Source organism: Tenrec ecaudatus, chromosome 10, assembly GCF_050624435.1.
Source record: "Tenrec ecaudatus isolate mTenEca1 chromosome 10, mTenEca1.hap1, whole genome shotgun sequence".
Lineage (NCBI taxonomy): Eukaryota > Metazoa > Chordata > Mammalia > Afrosoricida > Tenrecidae > Tenrec > Tenrec ecaudatus.
The window spans coordinates 110,088,894-110,107,501 of NC_134539.1; the positions used below are offsets into that span (position 1 = coordinate 110,088,894).

Sequence of the window (18,608 nt, forward strand, 5' to 3'; positions counted from 1 at the left end):
GTGGCAGTCACCTAATCTGGTGTCAATTTGAGGATTAAGAGTGTAGGGGTGGAGTCTAGCCTGTCAATCTGTTGGTAGTCAATGAGACCTCTGTGTGGGCATGGCCTTCTGAGAATTCTGGGACATCCGGTACTTCCTCCTTGTAGGTGTGAGACAGTTCTCTATCTGACACTCCCTGGGACACATAGATAAGACACATGGACCCACCCCGATGCAGAGACCCCTGCTGGCGCTGAGATGTTTCCAATGCCACTGGATCCAAAGACTTTCTACCCACTGGCCTGTGATCGTCTACATTCAGTGTCATTGCATGTGTTTCGTGAGTCCGAAGAGGACTTTATAGATTGGTATCGCACATATGGGCTAATATCGTATTTATGGACTTGGCCTGGACTGGCCTGGGCTGTTTTCTCAATGTTCAATGGCTCTTGTATTCAAATCTCTTTCTTATACACATATGTGCGTCCATGGATTTGTTTCTCTAGTCTACCCAGACTGACATAAATGGTGAGACTACATTCACATACTTAGGACACGTGGTCAGGAGAGACCAGTCCCTGGGGAAGGACATCATGCTTGGGGATGCAGAGGGGCAGCGAAACAGAGGAAGGGCCCTGCAAGATGGATGGACACAGTGGCTGCAACAAGGCGATCAAATGTAAGAACAAGTGTAGGGATGGTGCAGGGCGGGGCTCTATTTCACTCCATTGTACATGGAGTTACTAAGTGTCAGAACCCACTCAAGGCTCACAACAACAACAACAACAACAACAGCGGAGACATATCTACGGCAGGAGGACAGGAACGTGTCAATGGAAACAAAGCTTCTCTTTACGATAACGAGAAAGTTCTGGAGTTCAATAGCGCAGATTGCACAACTTTAAATATCTTAAAATCATCGGCTGGTACACTTTCATTCAACTGGGTAGGGTTTGTGATATGTAAGTAATATGTTCCTGAATGTGCTGCTGAACCGAGCACACAAATAGTCTTCTGATAATTCTTTTAATTTAAGGTAGCACAGAGAATCCTTGCAGAGCCTTCACCCGGCGGCGGCGGGCGCGGCAGCTTACTGACACCCCCATGCTCTTGTCGTCAGCTGCGTTGAGTGCGTTTCCGCTCCTCGCCGCCCCATGTGCACCAGCGTGCAGCACTGCGCCGTCCTGACCACTGTTGCTATGTGTGAGTGCACTGTGGCTGACACTGTGTCAGTTCACCCAGGGAGGGTTGAGGCGGCTTCCCCTTTTTTGCTGCCCAAGCATGGTGCCCTTCTCCAGGGACTGGCCACCCTCATAAACGTCCACAGTATGTGGGTCCCAGTCTAGCCAACCCTTCCTTCAGAGGAATATTCTGGCTGCACTTGTTCCAAGACAGATTTGTTCATACTCCGGCCTTCCACGGCCTAGTCAACATTCCTTATGGGTAGCATAATTCAAATGTATCAGTTCTGCTGGGGTCTTTCTGATCCGTTCATATTTCACCTGCACGTGAGGTAATTGTAAATACGATGGCTTGCTTCAGGTGTACCTTAGTCTTCCAAGTGACACTTGTGTTTTGGGTTTGTTTGTTTTTTTTAACACTTTAAAGAAGTCTTTTTCAACAGATGTGCCCAATGAATCTACCATTTGGTTTCTTGACTGCTGTGCCCATGCCTTTGAGTGTAGATCCGAGCACAACGACGTCTTTGACAACGGCCGTACAGTCTGCATTTGTCATGATGGTGCTTGTGTCTCCGGCGTGAGGGTTTTTCCGTAGTCTGTGCTCTTCAGCTATCAGGGCTCCAAGCCCTCATCGCCTTCAGTGTGCAAGGTTGCATCATCTGCACGTGGCAGATTGTTCAAGAATCCTCCTCTTCACCTGATGCGAGTTTTTCTTCATGAGTGCAGCTTCTTCAGTTATTCGCTCAGTGCACAGATTGCCTAAGTCTGGTGAAAAGAAACGGCCCTCCCTTTACCTAAATCACAATAAAAAATTCATTTTAATTAAAAAAATTTAAATGTAAAAAAGTCAAAGAAAATGTTAATTCCCCCCCACTGGAATTAATGACCCAGAGCTTGCCTATAATTATTTAATAAGTCAGTGTTGAAATTATAATTGTAGCAGGTGATTCTTCATTTTTATTGCAATGTACTTTGGTATTAAATAGATAAGCTGGTCAGTCCATCACATCAGTCAAGTCAAAGTGTAAGAGGCTGATGAAATTGATGGATGTGAACAGATAACTTTGCACATCTGTACATAGATAAAAGCAGGGCATCTTTGACTGCCAAGTTCATTGCTTATCATTCATTGGTGCACTAAAAATCGCCCCAACCTGGCACACACCTCTCCTGATGTTAAATCTCATAGAATCTCTTTGTCCTGTTCAAACAACTACCTCTTGGTTTTGGAACAGGTCCTGCTGGGCACCACGAAGTAGTCCAGATTTTCCCTTCTCTACAATGTTATTCATCATTCATTATGATTCATCAACCACAGTTCGGGCCATCAAAGCCAGGAAACAGCAAAAACAGGAAGTTGATATTGATACACTACCATGAACTCACATACCATATTCAATTTCAACGGTGTCTAGAACAGAGGTTCTCAAACCTTCCTAATGCTGTGACCCTTTGCTACAGTTCCTCATGTTGTCGTGACCCCCCCACCATAAAATTATTTTCGTTCCTACTTCATAATTATAATGTTGCTACTTTTATGAATCAAGCGACCCCTGTGAAAAGGTTGGTTGGGCAACACCCCACAAAGGGGTCACAACCCACAGGCTGAGAACCGCTGGGCTGGTCTAGTTCTCCTCTGTCCTGCAGGGTTGCTATGAGTCCGCCTCAACTCCGTGGCGGTGGTGAGCAGAAAAGTGCCTGGCACGTGGTGGGCTGTACTCACGTGCTGGTAGCTTTACCAGGACCATGGCAAAGACCATAAAGATGATTCTGAATTCTTCTATAGCCAGGTTAGTCTGATCATAACTCCTGGAGCGTGCCACGTTTGTTGCTCCTGTGACTCATAGTAAGGGGACACATCACCTGGGCGTCCTTTTGCTTTCCCTCTATGCCTGATATCAGATAACCCACATCCAGGATCTCCATCCAATCTTTACTAACTCCCTCCCTTCTTGGATACAGGGACTCCGCACTAACTAGCACTGGCCCTTACGCTTACTTGCATTTTCCCCTAATTATGTTATACTGACGTTCTAAGTTTTCATTAAACCGAGAGACTGGGTGGGTAACAGCTGAGCTCTGGTGGCATAGTGAGTTAATCACTGCGCTACTAACCCCAAGATCAGCAGTTTGAGACCATCAGCCTCTCTGCAGGACAAATATGATGCTCTCTATTCCCGTAAAGATCTAGTCTGGGAAACCCACAGGGGCCGTTCTACACTGTCCCGTGGGGTCACTTCTGGGTCAGAATGGATTGGATGGCAGTGAGTTGGGATCTGGGTTTTGGGGCAGGTAACACTACCTTCCCCTCCTCCACGGTAAGGTTAGTAGGTGTCCAAGGAAACTTGCTTATTTGCTGAGCCAGATTCAAAGTTTTTTGTTTTTTTAACCAGAAAAAGAACCTCAAAGGACAGAGTGTCTTTGGGAGGGGATGTGGAGCAAGAATGGCAAGACATGGAGAGCAAGTCAAGCCCCCAGACACAGACAGACTCTGAGCAAGTCAGAAAACATTACAGGGGGGCTGCCACATGGGGAATGAGCCGGTTTGTACCTGTTAGGCAGAACTGAGAACTAATTTTTAAAAAATCATTTTATTGGGGGCTCATTCAACTATTTTTCTTAATCAATTTATTGGGGGCTCCTCCAACTCTTATCACAATCCACAAAGACATCCATTGTATTAAGCACATTTGTACATTTGTTGCCATCATTGTTCACAAAATATTTGCTTTCTGCTTGAGCCCTTGGTATCAGCTCCTCATTTTCCCCCTCCCTCCCTCTCGAACCCTTGATACTTTATAAATTATTATTATTTTTTCATGTCTTACACTGGCCAATGTCTCCCTTCACCCACTTTTCTGTTGTTCATCCCCGAGGGAGGGGGTTATATGTAGATCATTGTGATTGATTCCCCCTTTCTCCCCCACCTTCCCCTTACCCTCCTGGTATCACTACTCTCATTATTGGTCCTGAGGGGTTTATGTGTCCTGGATTCCCTGTGTTTTTAGCTCTTATCTGTACCAGTTTACATCCTCTGGTCTAGCCGATTTGTAAGGTAGAATTGGGATCATGATAGTGGAGGGTAGGAAGCATTTAGAACTAGAATAAAGTTGTATGTTTCATCAGTTCTGTACTGCACCCTGACTGGTTCAGCTCCTTGAGACCCTTCTGTAAGGGGATGTCCAGGCACCTATTAATGGGCTTTGGGTCTCCATTCCTCATTCCCCCTCATTCACAATGATATGATTCTTTGCTCTTTTATGCCTGATACCTGATCCTATTTATACCTCTTGATCACACAGGCTGGTGTGCTTCTTCTATGTGGATTTGGTTGCTAAGACTTTAAGACCCCAGATGCTATATCTTTTGATAGACGGGCACCATCAGCTTTCTTCACCACATTTGCTTATGCACCCTCTTTGTCTTCTTGAGCAGTGTCAGGAAGGTGAGCATCATGGAATGCCAGTTTAATAGAATAAAGTATTCTTGCATTGAGGGAGTAATTGAGTAGAGGCCCAGTGTCCATCTGCCACCTTAATACTCAACCTATAAATATGTGCACCTAGTGCTATTTCCCCATCATCATATATAAATATATTTACATATGTACATCCCTGTATTTAGACCTCTATAAATGTCCTCTGCCTCCTAGCTATTTCCTCTATTTCCTTTTACTTTCCTCTTGTCCCACTATCATGCTAAGCCTTCATTTGAGTTTCAGTAATTCCGCTCAGTTACATTGGCCTTGATCAAGCCCTACCAGGCCTTGAGACCAAATTTTCTATTGAGTTCAGGAAACTGAACTGTTAAAATGGCACTTATAATCTGGGTTCTCTCTGAGGTGGGTGGCTACCCAGCCTCCCAGTGTGGAAATTACAAAATGATGTTTCTTACTCTTTTTTTTTTAAAGTCTGTCTGTGTAACAGCTTAGTCTAAACACCAGAAGTAATGTTCATTCCACCCATAGGTGTACAAGTTAGATGGAACTGTGCTCATAGTACTTGTTCATTTCATAAAACTCACGACACTTTCAATGAAATATGACAGTTTTATTTTTCTGCATCTGTTACTTCAGGAAATAAATGTAAAGAGACAAAATGCCAAACAGCCCATGAGTGACATGCTGTCATTCCTTCAGTTTAGTGTGACCCCAAAGTCCCACAGGACATTCCGAGTGGATTACTCGGTTCCTGAAAGTGTCCAAAGACCTAAAAATAATGTCAGAATAATTGCTGACAGTTCAGTAGAAGCAGAAAGGGGTTTTTCAAAGATGAACTTCTCAGAGAAGAGAAGTTGCCTGCTTCTATTAAATAAAACAAAATGACTCATCTCATTGGCCTACTTCTTTTTTTTTTTTTTTCATTTTCTTTTTTTTTTTTTCTTTTACATTTTATTAGGGACTCCAACAACTCTTACCACAATCCATACATATACTGGCCTACTTCTAAAAGAATAGGATCCTACTCCTTCAATGAAAAGATGGTTTAGGCTAAACCACACAGCTGGTGATGCTCGGATAAAAACCTCAGTTAGAGGGGCCGGCCCCAATCCCAATTACGTGGACACCTGCCCTTCCCCCCAGAAGAACTTACTTCAGAGGACAGCCCTGAAGCTGCAGCTCAGGGAGAGGGGGGACATGTCTGATCAGAGCACATGGGAGCAAATGAAGGGGGAGGAAAAGAGAGTGGACCACATCCTGGTCCACCAAACCTTGAGAAATATATCCCCACTCAGAGCATCCAATGCACAGAGAAGACCTTATGGCCGACCCCACTATGAGACACGACATCGCTCACTGACCCATAGCCCTACAGGGGACAATACTGGAGACACAGTGTGGGAATTGCGCTTGATCTGATCCCACCACACCAAGGCAAAACACTAAGGGCGTGCAACAGAACAGCAAGGGGAACAGAGGAATTAAGTCCCAACAGAGTACCAAAAATAGACTTTGGGGCCAGGGGTTGGCACCCCATCAGACTCAAGCGGAAAACACTCCTAAAGGCCAATAAACAGTCCTTGAACTAAGTACAGACTTTTGTTTTTTTGTTGTTGTTGTTTTGTTTTCTTTTGTTGCTTTGTTTTGCTCTGTCTTGTTTTTATGCGTGTTATTATCTCCAAAGGTCTGTCTAAATAAGATAGGCTGGATGAACAGTCTGGAGGAGAACACAGTGGGACGGACAGTTCCAGGGGGACATGGGAGAGGGGGAGGTGAGGGGAAATGAGACAGTGTTAACAAACCCAGGGACAAGGGAACAAGTGATCCAAAATCAGTGGCGAGGAAGGTGTGAGAGGCCTGGTAGGGCTTGATCAAGGGCAATGTAACTGAGCGGAATTACTGAAACCCAAATGAAGGCTGAGCATGATAGTAGGACAAGAGGAAAGTCAAAGGAAATAGAGGAAATAGCTAGGAGGCAAAGGGCATTTATAGAGGTCTAAATAAAGGCATGTACATATGTAAATATATTTATATATGAGGATGGGGAAATAGATCTATGTGCATATATGTATAGGTTTAGTATTAAGGTAGCAGATGGCCATTGGGCCTCCACTCAGGTACTCCCTCTCTGTAAGAATACTCTGTTCTATTAAACTGGCATTCCATGATGCTCACCTTCCTGACAAGGTCAGTGAAGACAAATGGGTGCGTAAGCAAATGTAGTGAAGACAGCTCATGGTGCCCAGCTATCAAAAGATATAGCATCTGGAGTCTTAAAGACTTGAGGTAAACAAGTGGCCATCTAGCTCAGAAGCAACAAAGCCCACATGGAAGAAGCACACCAGCCTGTGTTATCCCAAGGTGCCAAAGGGATCAGGTATCAGACATTAAGGAACAAAAAAATCAAATCATTGTGAATGAGGGGGAGTGCAGAGTGGGGACCCAAAGCCCATGGTAGACAACTAGACATCCCTTTACGGAAGGGTCACAGGGAGGAGACGAGCCAGTCAGGGTGCAGTGTAGTAATGATGAAACATACAACTTTCCTCTAGTTCCTAAAGGCTTCTTCCCCCTGCCCCTCACTATCATGATCCCAATTCTACCTTACAAATCTGGCTAGACCAGAGGATGTACACTCGTACAGATAGGAACTGGAAACACAGGGAATCCAGGACAGATGATCCCTTCAGGACCAGTGGCGATACCAGGAGGGTAAAGGGAGGGTGAGGTGGAAAGGGGGAACCTATTACAAGGACCTACATATAACCTCCTCCCTGGGGGATGGACACCAGAAAAGTGGGTGAAGACAGATGTTGGGCAGTGTAAGATAGGACAAAATAATAATTTAATAATGATCAAGGGTTCATGGGGAGGTGCAGCAGGGAGGGAGGGGAAAATGAGGAGCTGATGCCAGGGGCTTGAGTGGAGAGCAAATGTTTTGAGAATGATGAGGGCAACGAATGTACAAATGTGCTTTACACAATTGATGTATGTATGGATTGTGATAAGAGTTGTATAAGCCCCCCAAGAGAATGATTTAAAATAAAGAAAAGTAATTAAATACTCTCTAAAACTTAAAAAAAAACCCAAAGATATTGCAAGTGAAGATACTAATCAGGAAGCAATTTGGAAATATCTTCAAAAACAGCTTTTATTTTCCCCTGTGAGGTATATTCTTTCATGTTTTTCACTAATATTTTAAAACTCTTATCATCTAGTTTTGTGTGCCTCTTCTGTTGTTCTTACTTAAGTATCGACCACATGCAATCGTAAGCCACCTTTCGGTAGATCGTTTGTTTAATAGTGGAAACAGTCATTAGGGCAGCGAACAAGTTGTTCCAGAGTCGAACTCCCACCACTGAGTAGAGTGTGTTTGACACTCCCTAGTAGTGAAATCAGTACCAGAGAAGACACGGAGGAATGCAGAGGGGGGGGGGCGGCGGAAGGCCCCCAGCAATGCCGTTTCCAAGGTTTCTTCCTTTTCTGGGCTCAGGGCTTCAGTCCCCTGATTGCACCGTCAGGGTGCGCCCCCCCCCCCCCCCCCCGGCCGCCTGGAGTTCCATCACAGCCAGCTGTTGACAGCTGGGGTCCCAGGGGGCGTTCCCCTCCAGCCCCCGAGCTCCAGGAGAGATTTCCACCGCCCTTTGCTCCTGTTCTCCCAAAGCCTGGTCGTTTGTGGACGCGCAATAGAAGATGGATGGTCCCATGACTGAGCGAGTGACTGATGCACGCGGGGTTAGTCTTGAATCTCCCATCAGACCCAGAAGGATGTGCAATTTGGACAAATGTCTAAGACTCACGCTTTTCGCTCGCAGCAGGACGCGAGGCGTGGGGCAGAGGGTGGGGTCCACCCTTGGCCCCCAGTGGCAACTCCTGCCCGCGCGGTAGGCGGAGCGTGTGCCCGGCTCACCACACCCCCGACATCACCTCGCTTCCGCGCATGGACCCGCCCCCTCAGCCTTCCAGGCAGTTGTGTGGCCCAGTAATTGCACAGTTGGGAATCCACTCTAAGAAAATCATCAAGTCTCTAGGTAGAAGATGTTCCTCTCAGCGGTAGAGCAAAAAGAGAACAATGGTTTGGGAATTAATGTCTTTTCTGGTGTAACCAAAATTTGCAGTCGGCGATTGCTTACGTAAATGACGGTGTGTTTACCCGGATGGCAGAGAGTCCTGCGCAGCCATTGAGTCACGCTGAGGAACGATTGACTCGTAAGGAAAAATGTGCTTCGAATGTTGAAATGGCTATACAAATAGAATAGAATGTATTATGGAATCTCAACTTTGCTTTCTATTAGAAAAAACTTGTATAAATAAAACAGAGTTTTCAGAAGAGCGGAGACAAGCTCTAACATGTTAAAAATGTAAAAACTCCCTGCCATGGCATCAGTGATGACAACTAGCGACCCTCTAGGTTCAGAGACTGTAACTGTTTACAGGAGTAGAAAGCCCAGGCTTTCTCTTACAGAGCTGCCCGTTGTTTCGAACTGCCAACCACGGGTATTGCCGCCCAACCTGTAACTGTTAGGTTTTTGGAGTGGGTGATACCTCGGTTCTCTGCTTTGCACGCTGAAAGAACTCACGCCAAAGCACGCACGTTGTGTAATCCAAGTGAATTTTTATGAAAGACAAGCTCAGGTTTTACAGTTTCCAAAAGGCACACGCTATTTTTGGAAAGTGTGCCAAGGTGCACAGAAGCCATCCTGGGGTTCACAGTTGGGCACGAGCAAGTGGCAATGAGCACCCACACATGCGGAACTTTGGGGGTGCGGGGAGGGGGGATCCGGAGGCCAGAAGCCCAAGAACCCTACAAGCTAAGAGAATGGGGGACCAGAGACTAAGAGCATGTGGGCCAAGAGGCTGTGGGACCCAAGGAGGCCTGGAGCAGACACATGTGTGCACACATGGAGAAGGGATACCCTCACCCTCCACCTGGTGCTGACCAGGCGCAGGGTAAAGGAGAGCAAGGCCTTCCCACAGCCAGGACATTTCAACTTCTGGCTGTGGAGGGTGGTTGGTGGTATTGGTTGACCCCATTGGCTGAGTTGGCCCACCTACCTGTGTGATGTACCTAAGGTGGGTGTATCCAGGATAGAGGCTTTACCTGGGCCTGGGGGACTGGTGTCTGTGCGTGCTCAGTTTGGGGTCTTTTTAGGTGTTCAGTGGTTGCCTGATTTCTTTCCACCCCCCTCTATGGGGGTCCTTGCAGGCATGGGAGGGACAATCCCCCTGTGTCTAAGCTAGCTACATAGCATAACCACTATTCCCACCCTAGCATGCAAATAGTAGAATGCAATCATTGTCTTTTGTGGGTTTCCCATAATAACCAAATTTTCTACATAAATCATATCCTGCTTTTGTATCATAACTAATAATTAAAAAAAGAAATCATTGTACTTTTTTAAATTGGGGGAAAGTGGTTTAGAAGAGAGAAGGGAAGCCCCTGACTTCTTGGTTGGGGGGGTTGATAGAGAACGTGAGGGTGATGGTTTTTTAGGCAGAGACGACTGGTTTGTGGCAGCGAGTGAGTGATTTGGCTTCTGAACTTGATTTGTGAGGAGTGGCTCATCCCCAGAAAGAACGCCAACTGCTGCCAGTCAGCCAGCAGAATATAGGCGTTAGAGTCAAAAAAGGAAAGCGGAAAACTTGCCACCCTGGGGAATGGGGGGAAGTTTCTCCTTCCAGACTGAAGGATTCTGGGGCCCTGCCAGTCCTGCTGCTGGAAGCCCCTGGTCTTTGGTCTCTGATTCTGCCTCCACCTGGTAACCCCATATGAACTCCTGTTGCCCAGCAAATGGGAAGAGAGTTTCACCCTCCCACCAGGGACCCAAGGACCCTTTCAGCACTGTGGTGATGTCTGGCTCCCTTTGCCTCCCCTTCCTCAGGCCCCTGCTAGGGCCAAGAAGGTGGGTGCCTTTGAGAGGTACCAGGTAAGTCCGCAGGCCTCTGGACTTGTGGGCAGTGCTGTACTGCCCCTTACCCCACGTGGGGCAAGAAGTGGAGGAGGGTGAAAGGTAAACAATTGTGAGTGAGTTGCGCTGCCTTCTGCCCTCCAGGGTGGGTGTGTTGAAATCCCGGCAAAGGAGGGATTAGGGAGTAAGAAAAAGGTGGAAGTGGATGGAGTCCGCATCTGCCTTCCACCCCCCCTCGCCCCCGCAGCATCAGGTGATATTAATTAGACTGGTGTGCAATTTCTGGAATTCCTGGGTTTTGGGTTACCTGCAGTTCAGGGGAGACTTCTATCGACAACCCAGAAGTCTCTAGGACCAGCAGTTGCACGTCTTGGTACCCAGGAACCCCCAACTGTGATTCCCAACAGGACTGGAAGCTATAGGTTGCCATGACTCCAGGGGCGGCGGCCTCATGGCTGCTCCAATCACCGCCTGGTAGTGGAATGGGGCGTAGTCCATCCCGGAGGCAAAAAGTTACAGTGGATTCCGACGGTTGGGGAGCCCCGGGACCCATCCCTGCGAGGAAGCCGGTTCTCAGTGCCGGCTGGGGGGAATTGGACATACGCGGGCAGAGAGGGCAGGGGCCGACGGGACGCATCCGGACCTCGCCACGCCATGGTGCCCTCGGGGATCCTGGTAACAGGAACATCTTTCGCCGCGTTCCGGGGGCTGCACTGGGGGCTGCAGACGCTGCCCGCGCCTGGACCTGCTGCTAAGAATCCCTGGAAGTGGTGGAACATTTGCGTCTCTCTTCTGCACAGCCTGCTCTCTGGGGCCGGCGCGCTGCTCGGGTGCGAGATCGGGGTGCGGGAGGCACCAGGGGGTGCGTCAGGGATGGAAGGGCATTGTAGAGGCTGGCTGGGTGGGAGGCGAGCTCAGCAGGAGGAGATCAGAGAGTGCGCAGCCTCTAACCATTGCTCCCCTACCTCCCCCAGGCTGTGGCTGTACCCGCAGATGTTCTCCGACCCCATTCATGGTCACCCACCTTGGACTCTGGCGCTGGTGGCTATGTCTGTGGGTGAGTCTGCAGGGCAGGCTGGGCCTGTGAGGGGGCGGGGGCGAGGGCGGGGGCGGAGGGCAACCTTTCAAAGGTCATTTCAAGTCCCTTTCCTCCACTCTTGCTGGAGGGTAAACAATTTTGGCCGCGTTACTAAAGAAAATCGATCAAATACAAAAGAAAAGGAATAGGGATTTCTCTCTGGGCTGAAGCCCCCTGCACCTTTTGTGCCCACAGGTTATTTCCTGGCCGATGGAGCTGATCTCCTGCAGAACCAGAGCATCCGCCAGGCCTGGGACCTGCTCTGTCACCATTTGGTGGTGAGACTCTGATGGGACGGTGAGGCAGGGAGGGAGGCACACCCAGCTTGGGGTCCCCAATCTCTTTCGGTCCTCCTGCTTCCCAGAGAGCCTTTGAGCTCAGCTGGGCTGGATCCTTACCCTCTTGGGCTGACATCCCTGAGGGTAAAGCGCCAGTTGGGAGCCTGAACATCATCTAAGGAGCCAGGATCCTGTGCAGGTGTCAACTGCCTCACTGCCCACTACCATCCATCCAGTCCATTCTAACTCACAGCCACCCAGGGCAGGGTTTCTGAGACTGGTGACAGATGGCTCACCCTTGGAGGCATTGGTGTCTCGACATCGCCCATCTTATGATTAGGGAACCAATGCTTACCCAACAGAGCCATGGTGCTTCTTATCTAAATCAGAAAGCCACACTCATGGCCACTGGGTTAATGCCAAGCTCTGATGGCGTCCTAGTGGGTTACAAATCGGGCTGCTAACCACAAGGCCAGCAGTTTGAACCCACCAGCTGCTCCTCCAGGAGAAAGATGAGGTTTTCTAATCCCATAAAGCGTTACATTCTCAGAAACCCACAGGGCCAGTTCTACCCTGTCCTATAGGGTCATTATGATTAGCTGGTTATAAAAGCATTGACACACACACACACACACATATGTCAATGCTTTTATAACCAGCTAAATATTTTTTTTCTGAAGAGAGGGAGCCCAATATATAAGGTGGGGATGAGGCATGAAAGCCAGGAATCGGAGTTAGATTGTACAAAGCAGATGCTGCAGGCTCAGGGCAAGGCATCCCGGGGCCCAAAGCTGCTTTCCACAGAGGCGAGAGGGGGAGGGGTATCCCCCAAAGAAGGGTCAGCATAAGGGTCACATATTCGAGGGGATTCCCCCAAATACTTAAGAGCCCCTTTTTAAGGTCTTGGATGTTGGGGCATCTGGGTGGCAGGATGTTGAAGTTCATCCGCCTTCTGACCCTGGCTCCCAGGTAGTAAGCTGTCTCAGCACTGCAGTTCTGTCCCGCCACTACGTGGGCTTCTCCATGGTGTCCCTACTCCTGGAGGTGAACTCCGCCTGCCTGCACCTGCGCAAGTTGCTGCTGCTCTCTCACCAAGCCTCGTCATTGGCCTTCAGCATGGCCAGCTGGGCCACGCTGGCCACCTTGGTTCTCTTCCGCCTGGTGCCTCTAGGGTGGATGAGCCTGTGGTTGTTCTGGCAGCGCCATCACCTGCATCCGGCACTGGTGGTTCTTGGTGGGGGTGGGCTTGTTGTTGTGGGTACAGTGAGCATCATACTGGGGATCCGAATCCTGGTCAGTGATGTCCTGAGATCTCGATCCCACCAACACACCGCTAAGCACAAGGAAACTGGGGGGAGCAGAACATGTGGTGGTGGCTGTGAGCCTGCCAGGCCTGCTCACAGGGGCAATTCCACTCTCATCCTGAAAGATTAGGGAGAAGCCACAGGCTTCCTGGTGGAGGTGGGCAGGACAGAAGGATGGTGGTCCTTAATGCCCATTCTCCCATTGGGGTCCATGTCTCTTCCAGCTAATCTGTAGCCTTTCCCCATTCCTCAGATCTGAGAAGAAAAGCTGAGATCTGTGGGTGGTCAGGATTGTCCCCTGGATTCCATTATCAAAGAACCACTCTTTCCAGCAGACTAACCCAAGAGGTAAAGCCAGTGCTCTCATGACGGCATAGCTGGAGGCAGGAAGCTTAAAGAAACTGCCAAAGGGAACAGCAGCCCTCTGTCCAGTCAGTCCAGGGACAGCGGAGGGACGGTGAGGTCCTGCCAGCATCACAGAGGTCCAGTCTGCAGGGGGAGGGTCAGAGGGAAGAGAGACTCCCTGTGGCCACATTCTGGCAGTGGGAGGAGGGAACAAGTGCCCCCCTGTCCGGGAGGCATGTCAGGAATAGTTGCTCAGAGTCCAGAAAACCTGGGTGAAAGCAATTCCTGCTGATGTGTTTGGTTTTCGAAACCATGGTATTGTGCTCCCATTTTTCCTCAGTTCTCCTCTGTCCAGCCACTGAGTTATTCTTTAGCATTATCTGACCATTTAAACAACAATGCGGATGCTTAGGGGGATGAACTTGAGTCTGGCTCTGTCTTCTTGGCAAAGGACAGATGTCCAATGTCTCAGGAGGGACGCAAACATCCATTCTGGGTACCCCGGTGTAGGATCGTTCTAGACCAGCAGTTCTCAACCTGTGGGTCGTGACCCCTTTGGGGATTGAACGACCCTTTCACAGGGGTTGCCCGATTCATAACAGTAGCAAATTTGAAGTTATGAAATGGCAACAAAAATAATTCTATGGTTCGGGGTCACCACAACACGAGGAACTGTATGAAAGGGTCCGGGCATTAGGGAGGTAGAGAACCACTGTCCTAGACACAGGATTTCATCGAAGAATGGGGTCAGAGGCAGAAGCTCATGTGGAAAGATACTTGGTCTCAGAGGGATTAAGGACCAACTGATGCTGTTCTGGGATTTACCTACAAGCCTTCCTTCCACCGCTGTCATTTCCATTGCATCGCTTCTCCCAGGTGACACACTGCCTTCACAGAACATCGAAGTTCTGGGAAGACAGAGCAGGTTAATGGTGCTAGTCTACCAAACATTGAATTAAGAGAGAGAATGCTCAATCCTGCACAGAAAAGATATGGGAGCAAAGTAAGACACAGGAAGATTAAACCACACAGATACACACACACACACACACACACACAGGCTGTATGTAGAGAAGGGGCTGAGGTGGAGAAGAAAGACAAAGGAAATGACAGAAGCGGACATAGATCGAGGGACAGACAGGAAGGGGCCCCCAAGCTGGAAGGCCCAGACGGTCCAGGCAGGGCAGTAATGAGGGTGAGTGACAAGGAGGAGCAGCGACACTGAAGAGAGCCAGAGCTGCCATGGCAGATAGAGAGGGTGGCGGAGAGAGAGCAGAGAGAGGTGGGGGCGGGGATGAGGCGGGATGACTCAGGGCAAGGAATGAGCAGAAGAGCAGCAGGCAGCAGCAGCGACAGTGCTCACTGGAAAGACCCACTGACAGAGAAGCGGGCAGTGCGTGGAGTTGGAGACAGGCAGAAAGAAAGACAAAGGACAGATGGCCACAGGGCAAAGCACAAAGACAGCCTGTTGCTGGGGGACAGGCAGTGACTGGTGGGCAGACGCGGGCAAGTCGGAATGAGGGATGTCAAGTGAGCCCGAGAGAGGCCGAGCAAGGGGCCGAGTAAGAAGGAGTGTCAGAGAACTGGGGGGGGGTGTGCGTGTGTGCACGTGTGCGTGCATGTGTGTATGTGTGTGTGTGCAGAACAGTTAAGTACACACAGGAATGAGCAGAGGGAAGGAGAGATGCAGAGGTGAGGCACGAGGAAAAGAAATGCTGGCGACATGAAGAAAAATCACTTGGAGCATTATGGAGAGTCCCAGCCACAGAGTCCTGCCCTCTGAGGCCAAAGGGGAAAAGGAACAAATAAAGATGGAAGAGAAACAGAGGCCGCTGGAAGCAGAAACACAGGACCCGAGACTAGAGGGGAGAACCGCCGTAAAACTAAAACGTCCCAGGCAAAGGTCCGGACCATGAGGTGGAGTCAACAGAGCAGAGTTTTGTCAGTCTTCCTCCGTAGTTGAAGCAGCATCTGCTGACTCACCTCCGTGTACCGTCCTCACTGCCTGCCTGGATGAACAGAGACGCCGTCTGCTCGAGTTTTCAAAGAAGAAGAAATTGAACAACTCCAAGTGAGGAGTCTGTTCTGTAATCTATCCTTTTCTTTTGCCCTTTCATAAAGTCTTGGTCTAAGTGGGCACCCCTCTGGGCAGTGCTTGATGGCATCCATGAGGATTATCTGGCCATTAGAGAAATATGGTTACTTCTGCCGGTTAACTAGTAAAACTCATTCGGGATGAGTGAGGTGGGTCACCAGTGGGGCCACATGGAAGGGCACAACGGAAGCGCTTTATGACACACCTAAGCTGTCATCACTGGATTCATGACATTCCTAGAAGGAAGGACTGGGTTGTGATTATCAATGAGGAAGTGGGCCTCTCATTAGCTGCTGTGTGGATCAGAGAATGATGTGAATCAAAGATTGAAGGGGGAAGCTCGACTGTATGGAGGTGGGCAGTTACCAGCTGAGCAGTGAGGTCAGTCGCCAGGTGGTGCTAGGCCAGATGTCAGGGGCCTGGTGAAGCAGTCCTCAAGACTCACTCTGTGCCGACAGAGCACTTTCTCATGAATTGTCTCCTGAAGCAGCTCTCTTGAATTGTGAACATTGATATTTTATGGTCTCAGAACATGTTCTGGCTTGTCAATTAATAAATTCCTATTGAAATAACTGCGTCAGTCTCTTGTGGGTGTGGTTACTTTGAGTCGGTCTGCTTGCCCCTAGTGGTGTCCTGGTTTACAGAGCACTGGGTCAGATACAGGAGTCCCTGGGTGGTTGTAGACAGTTCTATGCTCAACTGCTAACCCAAAGGTTGGTGGTTCAAGTCCACTCCTGGGTACCTCAGAAGAAAGGCTTGGTGTTCTACAACAGGCAGGTCATCGCCTTATTATGCTCACATCTACCCTGAAATCCAACGGTCACCATGAGTCAGAGCTGACTCGATGGCAGCTATTTGTTTGTTTGCCTAGTGAGAGGCAAGGCCTGGACTCAAACCCGTGTTGTCTCTATCATACCCCCTGTGGCTGACATCTGCTCTTTGTACTTGGTCAGCACATAAGGAATTTTCCTTTGTTAGGCACCATGTCACCTCATAGACATATGACTGAAGCCTGTCCATCAGAACACTTATGTCCTCTTTCTAGAATTGAGTTCATGACAAGCAGAGCTTATGAAACCCTTGGCTTCTCCTAGAGATTTGGCGAAGATGCATGCTATGTGTACTGATCTGGCTAAACTAGTAAAGTGTTAGAAAGATCCCTGAGCATAAAAACAACACAGAAAAAAAGAGAATTTGCTGGTTAGGGATGTCTAGCATAGTTGAATATCTGGATTGGGTTCTACTTGAAGCCAGGGCCTCACTCTGAACTATACGGTTACAAGAGCCAAAGAGTATTCCATGTTTGCTTCAGAGAGTATGGGTTCCCTTGTTTTAACCTGTAGCCATGAATCTTGAGTAATACATTCAAGCTATTCCTGTCTCATCATTTTATTTTACAGAAAATCAAAGCCTTGGAGACCTGTGACTTATTCAGCTCATGGGTGGCCATCCAGAGTTAAGAGTCCAATCTTGGATTTGATTGGGGTTCCTTCCCATACACTAGTTTGCTTCTTTTATTTATAACAAAGCTGAGATGTAATGAAACCTCAAGGTAGAAAGGTAGGTCCCAGCTGGCAAGTGAGGATCAGTCAGACCAGATAAGTTGCTTCTGAAGTGGAATGTCTAAATCAGGCTGCTTCCGTCTGAAATCCGGACTCCTGTTCACCAAGTACTGATCTGTGCATTCTTCAGAGAGCAGCACCCGTGATCAGAGGGCCATTACCGTTTTCCTCTGCAGACAAGAACATGTACTTACCTTAGCACGGTGGAGAGCATGTGTCCCTGTCTCTCAATGCCCTCACCTGCCACACCTTCTACAGGCCCAGGGCACAGAAATGCTTCTCAACCTGAGCAGGGTCTGTCCACTGTGGTGAGGGGCAAGCCTCACCTGGTGGGCTTCGGGAGTAGACAAATTGGAAGATATCATGTGGTATAAGGCTCCCTGCCTGTCGCTCCTCACCCCTCATTGTCCCTAAAGACAGACTCTGAGACTGGGATATGAATCAGATTTGACTCAATGGAAGTGAGGTGTTATTTTCCTGGTTGGAGTGGCATTTGCTTTGAGCTACTGACCACAAATAGGCCTTTCAAACCAAATAGTCACAGAGAGAGAGAGAGAGTTGTTAAGGGTTCAGCAATCCTATGTAGGGTGACAGTGTGTGGGACTTGACTGGGTAGTAATGGGCTTGGGAATTCTGACATTCCTGGGAGGATTTCTCTGCCTTGAGCTTTGCCCCCTGCTCCCACTCTGGCCTGCCTGCCTTGAGAGAACCTTCTCTCACCTCCTGGACTTGCACTGGGTGGCATGGAGGCTCTCTCTGACCCAGCTCTCCAGAAAGGCCACTGCCAGAGGCAGGCAGGGAAGCCCACAGATCTGGGATGCCACACATGCCTGCTGCTGGCTGCCCCAGGCCAGCACAGCAGTGCAGCTCTTCCCTAGCTCCCTCAGCAGCTTTTTCCTTTAAGCATCTGCCCTCTTTCCTTAGTCTCACTCTTCCCACAGAACCCGGGAGTCTCCACCCTGGCAGTGAGATGGGGTCATAGTATTGAGGAGTCAGAGGAGGGAAAGGTGACAGTAAGTCTAGAGCAGCTGAAGCAAGCCAATTCTTGGCACACGCTGAAGATCAAGAATTCATCTTAACTTCATGCTCTGCTTAACAATCCATCCCACTGGTTTGCATATTCAACCGGGGCAACCTATCCTGTAGTTCCATCACAGGGCACTGCTAACAGCTGGGCTGTCAGCTCCAGCTGGGGAGATCCTGGTAAACTTCAGATTGGCTATTTCTCAGCTGGATCCCAAAGACTGGTAGTTTGTGGACATGCTGCGACCCTTTATTACAGTTCATATTGTTGTGACCACTCACCCATAAATTTTTTTTCCCAACCCCTCTGCCACCCATAAAATTATTTTCGTTGCTACTTCAGAAGTTTGCTACCGTTATGAATCAAGAGACCCCTGTGAAGTGGTCGTCCGATTCCCAAAGGGTCGCGACCCAC

At 48.8% G+C, this 18,608-nt stretch overlaps 1 protein-coding gene across 1 annotated transcript; it reads left to right on the top strand.

Moving 5' to 3' along the window:
- Positions 1–11,014: 11,014 nt before the first annotated feature.
- TLCD2 (TLC domain containing 2) lies at positions 11,015–16,174 on the top strand. Its single transcript, XM_075561220.1, has 4 exons — positions 11,015–11,338; positions 11,483–11,565; positions 11,782–11,864; positions 12,834–16,174. Exons 1-4 carry the CDS (start codon positions 11,163–11,165, stop codon positions 13,296–13,298), a joined length of 807 nt encoding a protein of 268 aa, XP_075417335.1. The 5' UTR covers positions 11,015–11,162; the 3' UTR covers positions 13,299–16,174.
- The last annotated feature ends 2,434 nt before the right edge of the window (positions 16,175–18,608 follow it).

Coding starts and splice junctions, on each gene's coding strand:
- TLCD2 (XM_075561220.1), top strand. CDS start 11,163: ATGGTGCCCTCGGGGATCCTGGTAACAGGAACATCTTTCGCCGCGTTC. Junction 11,339..11,482: donor GGGGCCGGCGCGCTGCTCGG/GTGCGAGATCGG, acceptor TACCTCCCCCAG/GCTGTGGCTGTACCCGCAGA. Junction 11,566..11,781: donor GCTGGTGGCTATGTCTGTGG/GTGAGTCTGCAG, acceptor TTGTGCCCACAG/GTTATTTCCTGGCCGATGGA.